This window comes from Anas acuta, chromosome 9 (genome assembly GCF_963932015.1).
Source record: "Anas acuta chromosome 9, bAnaAcu1.1, whole genome shotgun sequence".
NCBI lineage: Eukaryota > Metazoa > Chordata > Aves > Anseriformes > Anatidae > Anas > Anas acuta.
Genome location: NC_088987.1, coordinates 21771499 through 21783573, shown reverse-complemented (window position 1 = coordinate 21783573; position 12075 = coordinate 21771499). Strand labels below are relative to the sequence as shown.

General features: G+C 37.4%; 1 protein-coding gene across 1 annotated transcript in view; it reads left to right on the top strand.

The window, feature by feature from the left end:
- Positions 1-10447, top strand: part of CUL3 (cullin 3) — a 53385-nt gene extending 42938 nt beyond the window's left edge. The window contains exons 11-16 of the mRNA XM_068691672.1: positions 374-498; positions 835-931; positions 1953-2087; positions 7248-7434; positions 9126-9271; positions 9966-10447. Coding sequence (XP_068547773.1) covers positions 374-498; positions 835-931; positions 1953-2087; positions 7248-7434; positions 9126-9271; positions 9966-10097 — 822 coding nt within the window. The 3' untranslated portion in view covers positions 10098-10447. The remainder of the gene's footprint in view (positions 1-373; positions 499-834; positions 932-1952; positions 2088-7247; positions 7435-9125; positions 9272-9965) is intronic.
- The last annotated feature ends 1628 nt before the right edge of the window (positions 10448-12075 follow it).

Here is a 12075-nt window from a genome sequence, read left to right as displayed (position 1 = left end):
AACTTGTCTTTAGCAACCTGGCTTTGCTGTAGTAAAAGCCTATCTAGAAGGAACTGTTACACATATTGCATATATTGTAAGTTATGTTTAGGAACACAGGTATTTCATTCTTGGTTAACGCTTTTATAGTATCTATACACTCTTAAATGCCACAGGAGAATAACGTGGAGGATTTTTGCTGTACTGTCTGACGTTTGGTGTATGTTTGGGTAGCGTTGACTTGATTTTTCCATTGTTGAAAGAAAACTGTTTGTAAATAGATATCCTTTTTTTTCTTACTCTGTAAAAATTCTATATATCCTACACTGATAGAGAAAAAAAGTGAAATGATCCTCTTTTAAAATAGTGGATGTTTTCTTCCAATTGTTTGTAGGTCTCATTAGGTGGTGTTGATCTTACAGTGCGGGTCCTCACAACAGGTTACTGGCCTACCCAGTCAGCCACACCAAAGTGCAACATCCCTCCAGCTCCCAGACATGCTTTTGAAATATTTAGAAGGTATGTATTAGAACAGCCTTTTAGGTAGAGGATTTAAGAGCAAACTTTCTAAACTTTAATTCTAATGGCAAAATGCATCTGTAAGTCCAGACATGTTAGCACACTGCTCTTCTTCAGTGCATGTGAAAATTGAGAACGCAATATTCACGTTGTTAGCCTAGAGATTTGGGGAGTTTTTAATTTGATTTCTAGTTCAGTATTTTGAAAAAGCATGAGATAGAAGATTTCTTGATAGCTTTGGGAAGTCTACATAACTACTAAGGTACTGTTAAGCAGTTTCCTCCTAGATACAGAAAGTAAACTATGTATTACATTTTTGATTAATTTGTATTGCAGATTTTATTTAGCCAAACACAGTGGGCGACAGCTGACACTCCAGCATCATATGGGTTCTGCAGATCTCAATGCCACTTTCTATGGGCCAGTTAAAAAGGTAAAGTATCAAGACTGATAACTTGATTGATACTGATTTTATAAAAAAAGATTGCCCATTGATAATGTAAGGAAAAGGTGCCTTTCATCATCACCTTCCTTGTCTGATTCTTCCTTTGGAACAGTTTTGACACGTTTCCTTCTGAATATGATTTTAATGGGTCACTTACCATCATCCTTTTTAGTACCTCATGGAAAAATAGTAATATTTTTTTCGTTTAGGAAGCTCAGTGTTCTGATTTTTTGGCTGTTACTTTTTTCACAAAATCAGTCAAAAGTGAAATGAAATTTGTTTATCTTTAGAATAATTCCTGTTAATGTGGAAAAAGAACTGGTAAGCCATGTCTAGTCTGCTTTTCATGTGCAGAATGCTAGCAACATATACATTTTTTCAAACATGAAAATCTTAGTATAGCTTACAGAAGTATAATGCCTAATAGTTGGGTATACAAGAAAATGTTATGCTAGTGATTTAGACCAGTTCTAAAATGCTAAGTTAGACGCAGTTAATGGCATGATGCTTGGGAACAAAGAAGGCAAGGCGAAATTAGAACAAAATTCATACAATACCACATATAAATAACATGCATTTGTGAGGGTGTTAAAATTGTATTACTGTAGGACAGACATTGTGGTGATTTTGATGATGATATGAGTAAGAAAACTGGAGGTTGCTCAGGTAATGGAACAGGTGCCCAGAGAGGCTGTGGAGTCTCCATCCTTAAAGGTGCTTGATATTTGACTGGACACAGCCCTGAGCATCTTGTTCCAGATGGCCTGGCTTTGAGCTCGACCATGCAACATCCAGAGGTGCCTTCAGGTTAAAAAAAAAAAAAAAAAATCCACTCTGATTATGAGACAGCTCCTGGAGAGAGATTCTGGTTATGCCACCAGGCACGTGCAGTTCTATCACTTATGTAGACTGATCTCCAGGATAAGTTTTATATAACTTCCATCTTGCTGAGGTAACATATTTTAGAGTGAAAAACGATTTTAACGCTAGTTTTGTGTTTTTAAAACAGGAAGATGGCTCAGAGGTTGGTGTAGGAGGTGCCCAAGTAACTGGCTCAAATACGCGGAAGCACATATTGCAAGTCTCCACTTTCCAAATGACAATATTAATGCTCTTTAACAACAGAGAAAAATATACCTTTGAGGTAAGAACTGTGTTTTTCTCACCTGATTTTTAAATAACTGCTTTAGGCCTTCTTGCCCTCTCCATTAAAAGATATGAAGAGCAGGTGTCTCTCCACTGGAGTGTGGGTCAGGCCCACATAATATATAAATATTATCCAATAAAGGAGCAGATGAGCACCAGTGCTGTGTCTGGCAGACACTCCTGGGGGACGATACTGGGAACAGAAGTTTTCAGGAAAGTTGAAGGGGGTTGTGAGTGGGGTAATTCCTCAACCATTGAGCTATAGAAAAGCTGTAACTGGAATGCAGCAGGTGGCTCTCCTTTCTCATTTTTCTTGAGGAACCGTATCTAGAGGTCCAGTGGTGCAGATGGGTTTGTATCCTTGCTTTTTAAATACTGAAGTTCTTAACTTGGCTAGCTAGAGCAAGCTGTAGGGCTAATCAAAGAACTCTCGTTCCTTCTCTGACCTGGTGAACCAGAAAAGACAATGAGGAAGTTCCATGTAGCTCCCTAGCAGGGAGGCTGGAGGATCATTTCTGGGAAGGGTTGAAATGATCAGCTGATGAAAAATGGTGGAGAATGCTTTGGGAGTGGAGGAGGATCCTGTGCTTTGAGACTTGAGCATTGTATTGTTAGACAATAGTATGTGCCAATTAGCAGTTCTAGATATTTTCTTTGGTTTGAGAGAGCATTGGAAGCCTTGAAAAGCAGTTAGGGGTGCAGCTTGAAGTTAAGGGGTTTCTCAGTTTTTTTCATTGGCTTTGGATTGTGCCATGCGTGGTACTCACCTGCCTGTTTGCTTGGAGTTTGCTTTTCAGATTTTTTGGCATACTCCCAGCCTACTAATGCAGGACGTTTCTTTAAACAGTTGGGGGAGGAAGGCAGCGTTTCCGAAGAGACTCTTAAATACTTCTCATAGTTTGCAAAAGATTATTTGGGGGACAGAAAGTTCTGTGTGCTGTGCAGTGCATCACAGGAGCATTACAGCTCTGAGTACTGCTGCCGAATATTGAACTGGAAGAGGACTTAACAGCTGGGTTGACAGCTTGTTTTTCCTTGTTGAAATTGGGCCGGTAGCTCTATTATTTTACAAAATTACAGGCTTTATAAATAGCAGAGCTCATCTATATATGAATAAATAATAGTTGGTAGTGTCATGAAAAAATACATTTAAATATGTGCTCTAAATTATAGTCCGTTTTACTTAGAGCAGATGGTAGAGAGCTGTGTCCTCAAGTTTTTGGGTTTTGTTTTTTCCCTTGTTTAGGTGTTCTTAAGTCGTTTCATTGTGTCACCCTGTAACTAAAACACTAAGAAGGCACTCTTGTTTTGTTTGGTTTCTTTGGAGAAGTATGTGGGAGTTGTCTTTAACTCCAGCCAGAAAAGCTTATGAAAACCTAAGGATGGATTAAAATTTTATCTTTGTTCGTTGATTATTGAATACCATCATTAATTACCGAGTGCTGGGCATATCCTATTGCTTTGTCATATCAAGCCAGTGCTTTTACTGTGGCAATAATGTGAGATGTGCATTGTGCAGTGCTCGAGTAAGCATGGAAGCATTTTTGATCCGCAAGTGTTTCTGCAAATTCAGATCTGGACAACTTAGTTTGAAGTTGGTTTTGCTTTTGGGTAGACTTTGCTGTTTTGTTCGTGTTCTGTGTTAATTCTATTAATTAGAAACTTGGTAAGAGCATCACAATAACCCTAACAGCCATTAACCCATAATTGTAAAATGGGATAATGAAAAATTATGCGTAAGATTTTACAGAAAAAGGATCGTTACATAGCACAATTCCTTCCTAAAAATGTATGCAGGTCTTGTATTGCTATATGGTAAGGATTTGTGTACGTATGCAGAAGAACCAGTGGCCATATGGGCCTAGCTTTTCCTTACTCACCTCTAAGGATATTCACACAGGCCTTCAAAGCTTGCTCACATTTCATTCAATTCAATTTCTTCTAATGAAGTGTCACGTATTACTCAGCATTTTTTCTGCTCAAGTTTACAGTACAGCTCAATGTTTTAAAGGGTGAAATGTACATCTTCCTCGTCAAAAATGAGGGGAAAATATTTGGTACTTACTGTATCTTTGGGCTTAACAAACAAGAAATATAGGTGCCACTGTAGTAGAAGTCAAGCTGGTGAATACTAACAAAAATGAGATGTTAGCACTTAAAACTGACTTGACTGTTTTCTCTCTTGCTGATCTCTACTTTGGAACAATTATGAGTTGAAGTCTGTATAAATAAAAGATCTTAGTTTGACTTTTTCTCGTAATTTCAACAACATGACTTTTTTCCTTTTAATTTCCTTCTGCGCTTCTTCTTTCTATCAGGAAACTTTCTTCTTGTGTAGAACTGGACAGAGGCCATGCCTAAAATCTCTTCTGTAGTCTCCAGATAAGGCTCACTTAGTAATGTTTTTACAAGTGAAATTGTGTAATAGGTACTGCTCTTGTGCACAGCTCAATTATTGTCTTTAAAATAAAGCATTTTTGGAGATGGAAGGGAAACCACTGTACATTTTCCACTGTGTTACATCAAATGTAGAAAAGTGTCTAGAAAAATGATATGCCACAGACGGAAGGAAAAAGAGTGCAGCAGCATCTGTTATCCACATTCATATTCAGAGCCACACATTTTTATACAAGTTGAACTTTTTGCCTTCTTCTGGGGGACTATATTGCAGTGCAATTCTTTCTTGGTTTTTATTTTTAAGCTTGCTTATAAATTCTGAAATTATTTGCTTGCATTGGTGGCTGAATTGGAATGCTACAGTGTGAAATAAAATAAATACAAAGTGGTTAGTATAAAGATCTTCAGTGTCAAACCTCAAATTTCATTTTATCTCCTTGTTTTTTAATTATATTTTTTTCCATCACAAGCAAGGAATATACTTATTGTAAAAACAACTTAATTTTGAAAGGATTACTTTTAGCTGGTGATCAGAAACCAGAGTTTGGAAACCTGCATATTGCAGGCATGATCTTTCTTCTAGGCTAGATTTGGTTTATAGCCTCAAGGCTTTACATTTACCTAAGTCCTAAAATCTGAGTGCTGCTTTCCCTTGGTTAGTTGAGTTTATGCTGATCCATTTCAGTAAGACTTTTTGATATGACCATCTGAAGGATTTTTTTTAATACTGCAGTGTGCTGAATCTGTAAAAATCTGTGAAGGTGACTATTTTTTAACATAAAGCAACAAATGAAGTAACTTGTCTCTTCACAAGTAACTTAAAGTTGCTGATAATAGCAAATAATTAAAATGTGGGTGCACATTGATAGGATTTCCCGATCATCCAAAAGCAGTAGGTATCAAAAATTCTGAGATCTGATCGTTTTTGACTTACTGAATTTTTACAAAACTCATTCAAAAGAATTTAAAATCACGTGCAAAAAGGCAACTTCGCATAACTTTACATGAAGTCAGCATTGCACATATAATACTGGGTCCATAGGTGAAAAATAAGGCTTGTTTTCTGCCTGAGCTTCGCTGAGATCTGATCGATGCTGAATGTGAAAGGCCAGTATACTCCAATTGTTCTTACTGCCTGTTGTCAGTGGTGGATGACCACAAAAGACCAGATTTTATTTTTTTTAACGTGAGTACACAAAAGAAATAACATCATTTAATAGAACTTAGTTGTATAGTGACAAGAAAGTCAAACTTCAAAGAACCCAAGTTCTTTACAAGTCTTCAAACACTGGGAGTTCTTGGACCTGTTTTTAGCTTGGTGGTCATCAACTTGACTTGTGTGCTATGAAAATGGGGAATTCCTGGGGACAACAGAATATCTGGATGCTGCTCCTAGAACTGATGATGGGGAAGCTGGGCAAGTGACAGCTCTTGTAGCCAGTTACAGGGCTGTGATGCTTAGTTTTCTGTTTGGTAGCTTAGTCTTTAGCTGCTAGAGGTCCCTTGAGAGTCTGAATGAGAATGTGGAATTAGGAGATGCTTGGGGTTTACTCAAAACTATGAAAAAGAAGAAAATGCAGATAAGTCTATAATGAATGGAAGCTCAGTAAATGGATTAAATTTGAGGAAGCAGAAGGAGTTGGCCTGCTCATGAAGAATTTTAAGATGTCACTGCAGCTTTTCAGTACTTACAGGGGACTTTTAAAAAAGATGGAGAGCAACTTTTTGCTCAGGCAAATAGGACAAGGGGGAATGGTTTTAAACTAAAAGAAGGGAGACTTAGATCTGAGGAGGAAATTCTTCACCCAGAGGGTGGTTGAGGCACAGGATCAGTTTATCCAGAGAAGCTGTGGATGCCCAATCCCTGGAGGTGTTCAGAACCAGGTTGTACAAGGCCCTGGGCAACCTGATCTAGTGGGTGGCATCCCTGCCCATGGCAGGAGGGTTGGAAGTAGGAGATCTTTAAGGTCCCGTCCAACCCAAGCTGTTCTATGATTCTAGGATCATTCTGCATCCAGTGTATTTTGCTTACTGACTTGTGATAACAGGCAACTTACCTAACATACGTCTCTCACCTGAATTCTTAAGAATGCTAAGGGAGGTATAAAAAGTTATGTCAATTGGTTTTATTAAGACCTTCTACAAAGTTTTTACCTTTGCACTCTTCTGTGTTTCACGTCTAGAAGCTGCAGCTGAGGGCATCTGGGCTGTAAATAAATTGTTTCAGGTTATTCACAAAGGAGGTGCAGCTAATCTGGAGCACTTCTCTGTTACTGTGAAACACGACCTTGCTTGCGTCCATTAGTCAGGATCTTGTTTTCAGCAGAGGTGCTGACTGAGAATGCAATTACACAGTTCTTCATCACAACTGCTCGTGAACAGCACGTGTTTTCTGTCGCTGACGGAGTTCCTTAGAAGCTTTGATTTCATTCTGGTCAGTGACTATTGGAGACAGAGAACAAATCCCTTCAGCTTTCTTAAATAAAAAAAAAAAAAATAGTAAAATGTAACAGCTGGTTATTCTTTTCTTTGTGTGTGTTTTCAGCTTATGGTAACTGTACTTTGATTCGTGTGGATTATTTTGCTTGGTACACATTGAGACTTTGTTCATGAATTCTCACCTGCCAAGCCCTACAGCTGTCAAAGTACTACTATTTTGCAGGCTTGAAGATGGACCTTTTAAGTAGTCAGCGTTGTTGTTTGTAAAATGTGATGCTTATTTCTGCACTGGCTGTAAACTGATCAGGATATTTTTCTTCAGGAAATTCAACAAGAAACTGATATCCCCGAAAGAGAACTGGTTAGAGCCCTTCAGTCACTTGCTTGTGGCAAACCAACACAACGTGTTCTCACGAAAGAGCCCAAGTCAAAAGAAATAGAAAATGGTCATATATTTACAGTGAATGATCAGTTCACGTCTAAACTACACAGAGTCAAGATTCAGACGGGTAAGTGGATCTTTATATGCTGTCTTGTCCCTCAGACTGCCTTAAAGCCTAAAATTCTTTTTGCAGGCTCAATGTCCATAGAAGTAAAAGGAAGCAAGGAATATTTTTTTGTCTTTGATGAGTAGTTGCATCAAAACAAGAATTTAAATAAGAAGAGTATGGAAGTTATAATTGAACTTACTGTTTTTCAAAATTTGTAGTTCTCTTTTAAAAGGGAAATTCAAATTAAATAATAAAATTAAAGATATCAGGCCACCGACTTTATAAAAAAAAAAAAAATGCCTCAGATGTGTAAGCTATTGTACTGCTGTGAAATTGAGTGGCATTTTTGTCACATGATACGTTTATTTGCATGTACCAAATGCTGAAATGTCTTAGAGTGATGATTTGAGTGGAAGTTAACAGAGAGAAAGGAGTCGGTGTGGTACCACTTCACTAGCTCACCAAAGTGCTGGTTTATGCTGTGCATAAGTAATCTGGTATCTTTTGTCTAGGAGGCTCTCTAGAAATGGTTTCTGGTTTGTAGTATCGCTGTAGATGCACTTCAAAATGTTTTGCAAAATAATTTCCTGATTTTTAGTACATAAGAAAACATTTTCTGACTTGGTAGGTCTTGGTACGTAAAATACACTGCATTGTGGGCAGTTGAGATATGTTTTGAGTGCAGCCTTGGTAATTCACATGCTGTTTGTTGCAAGTAATGTAACTCTGGGCTTCTGCACAGCACGCTGTGTCCAGGGATGTAGGTGTGTAAAATCCAGTAGTGTGTACCAGTAATTAAACTATATGTATCCTGCTGTGTAAGCGATAGCTAGACTGTCTTCAAATGTATGCAAAGCGCTGTGGTCACAACCCATTTGCCACACTTGGAGTATTTCTCTAGTGAGCAAGAGCACAGCGACTAAATGAGGTTGTTCAGATCCCTGTGGTCAGAGCACTGGCAGAACTGAGCAAAGTTCTGTGACAGCTGTTGGAGCTTTGGGTCAGTGCTGCTTTTCTACTTCCGCTGCACAAAGTTCTGTGGATGGGGGATATGGTTTGGGGTTCAAGATGGGTTTAAAGCAAACTTGATACTTGTGGTTTTAACATAACAAATAGAAGTCTTCTTACTTATATCTACTTAAAAGGGATAAGTACTTGAGGCTTTTGAGTGAAGAAGAGAAGGGAGGACAGTGATAGCAGCGTATTGCTTATACTTGGGCGAAGAGGTAAGAAAAGCTAGACACAAGGGCAGAAATTAAGCATAAATAGAACAGAATACAAAAGAGAATGCAGTTGAATCAAAGAAGACAAGTGTTGAACTATTTCTTCTGACTGAAGAAATTTCTAAGTATTGGTTTGTGAAGTAAATTTTCAATCCTTTTTCTGTTTTAATTAGCGTATTATTCACCATACTAAAGAGAAGAATATTTAATGGAATCATGGGGTTGGGTAGTGCCTGTAAGCAGATTTGAGTACTGCTCAAATTTTAACATAGCAGTAATTAAGTAACACATTGTTATCTTGTCAGTTGCTATCAAAATATGCCAGAAAGTTAATATGTTCTTGGGGCTGCTTTTCATTAATTATATGTATTTGAGAATGTGAAAACCCAGGAAAATATAACTTGAATTCTGGATGAAATAAATGAAGTTAACACTTGCACAATGGAATTAAAATTAATTCTGCTGTTTCTTTCTTTTTTCTTGAAGTTGCTGCCAAACAAGGAGAATCTGATCCAGAAAGGAAAGAAACAAGGCAGAAAGTAGATGATGACAGAAAACATGAGATAGAAGCTGCTATAGTTCGGATAATGAAATCTAGAAAGAAGATGCAACACAATGTGCTAGTAGCAGAGGTATGCTTGTACATAGTTCTGATATGGACTTGAAGTTATTTTTGTTCTTCCTTTTGAATTCATGAAAGTTACACCATCCTCCCTAACACTTTCTGAAAGGCTTCTGAGAGATGCTATATTTAATCCATCCATTTTTCCCTCCCCCCCCCACTGTACATCTAAAGGCATTTAAATCCAAACCCTTCAGTTTAGGGTGTATTCATACGTGTATCTAACTTTCCTTCTTCCCTTTAGTGGCATGAAAATGTCGTCACATTCCTTGACATATCAATTGGCAATGAGAACCACTGTACTCGATGGTATTTTCTGTTCTGGTCTTGACTGTTGGGTCCAAGCTTGAGAGTTTTGATCTCTTAGTGAGGAAGAGGGAGAGTCCTGCTGCTCTCACTTCCTAAGTTCTGACAGCTTTGCAGATAGGATGCATTTTCCACTCCTGAACTCTTTCGGTTGTGAAACTGAGAGGATTTTCAGGTGATAACGGCCTTTTTGAGCATCAATGCTTGGATTCATACTCAAAAAGGAGCAAGCATCTGATGGAAAAAACTGACAGAAGTGTGCAGGCTGCTTTTTCTGCTTCATAGTTGTAGCCAGCCTTGCTTATGTACAATTTTATGATTATTTTGGTCAGTTAAGATACTTAACGAGCTTGTTTGCACTGTGATCTTATGTTACTGTTTTTGATCTTACATTTTAGGTAACTCAGCAGCTGAAGGCCCGATTCTTACCAAGTCCAGTTGTTATTAAAAAACGTATTGAAGGACTTATTGAGAGAGAATATTTGGCACGAACACCTGAGGATCGCAAAGTATACACTTACGTAGCATAAAATGCATTCAGAAAATTTGATTTATTCTTGGACTATACTCTTCGCATGAACTGGGAAGTTCTTTTAAATCATTAATATTAAGACGACCATCTCTTCTATTAAATTACAATACATGTTCTAGACCGTTCAGATCAAGCCTTTTACTCCTTTTGAGAGTTTTCAACATCAATTGATTGAGCTTCAGGCTTTTCAACGTTATCCCTGTAGAGATCATCCTTACAATTCTTTGGGAAAATGTGAATGTGCCGCGTTTGTTTTCAATACTGTATGAAAACAGAAAAATAAAAACAAATTTAGAAAATACAGCTCATTAAAAAATAATAAAATTGTTGGAATTTCATTTCCCCAGATCTTCAGTGTTGATGTAAATGTGTTTCTGTAGTGTTGCTTAGCACTTCGCGCATTGTATAAGTTGGGTTTTAAAAAAAAAACACAACTGGTAAGGCAAAAATCCCAGTTATATTGCTCTGCTTCCGATGTTTCTTTAACTAGCCATGTTTAATTTAAATACTTGGTAATTTTTTGAAGACCCAAGAATACAACTTGAGCATGTTTCACTCTTCCAGCTGCACTCACTGTTGTTTGAACAACATGAATCAGGAACTTCTGGGGGTTCAGAAAAGACCATAATAAGTTTGGCTTTCCCTTCTGTAATTTGAGTTCTTCTAAATTAAACTCTATATTGATTAGGTTTGTTCTGGTTTCTTTATAGGAAAAAGGAAAAGATTTTAGTGTGTATAAACTGTATAATAATTTTTGCTGTTGTACTCACTGCTGATGGTGGATTGTACAGGGCGATGTTTTTATTTCACTAAATGTAGACAAAATAAATTTAAAATAAATGGATCTAGTGTACACAAACAACTCAAGTGTGTTAGAGTACAGGAATGGCAATTTTTGGAACTAAATGCTGTCCTCTGGGGAAACACATTGGGATTATATTTTGTCAGTTAATATCATAGATGGATTTGTAGCCCCAGGGCTTCCCATCACAAGTACATACTTCAGGAGATTAAAGTGAAGCCAGCGCACACTATTTGTTTTTAAAAATGAATTTTAATCATGCAATAAAAAATTGTTACTATATTGAAACTTCCAGTTCTTAAACTAAAGCTTTTTTTCTTCTTCTGAGTATGCTGCAAAAATAGATTTAAAATTGCAGTTCAGTGACGTCACTGTTCTCACAGAATGGGTTGGAAGTGTGCATTGTACCGCAGAGTTTTATTAAACTCTATTTCTAACATTGCAATGCGCATATTACACAGTTTCTCTGCTGTAACTATGTGTTTGAATTCAATATATTTTGGGGGGAGAGGGACAGTCAGGTTGTTTTTATCCATAGGTACTGAAAAATACATTTGGTGGGCTTCCCAAAATGCGGAGCTGGAGTCGAAACACAAGAAATTGGTTGTAGATCATTAAGGTGCTGCCAGAGTATTTCTTGACCAGCTGTATTAAACAAATACATTGTTGTGTTTATTTCATAGCAATTCAGTTGAGTATTTTTCATAATGTGCCCCCAATTTCACCCTTCTCTACAGCCTTTTAAGATACAAAGCCGGTCTGTTTTCAGTGGTAGGATGTCCTAAGGAAGAGGACAGGAATTGGCTTGGTTTTAGCCTGATTAAATGACTAAATTCCAAGGCTTTTTTTTAAAAAAAAAAAAAAAAAAAAAAAAAAAATCACTGAAGTTGACTGCATAAAAAAAAACAAACTTTCCCCCAATCCCATAAGCTTTGAAGTAATGAGGGGGGAGGTGACTGGAGAGCTTACCTGCCATTGCTCATCAAGGATCTAGCTAGGCCATCAGTGCTAAAAATAGATTTGGTGGCTGTTACTAAAATGCCTGTGTCTGTACAGTATCTGCAGAGCTTCAATTGATGATGCTTTTTTCCACTAACATTAGAAATACAATAATTGTTTAGTCGTGGTACCAGTACTAAATACAGGGTTGTATGACAGTCTGGTTTTGGATTGT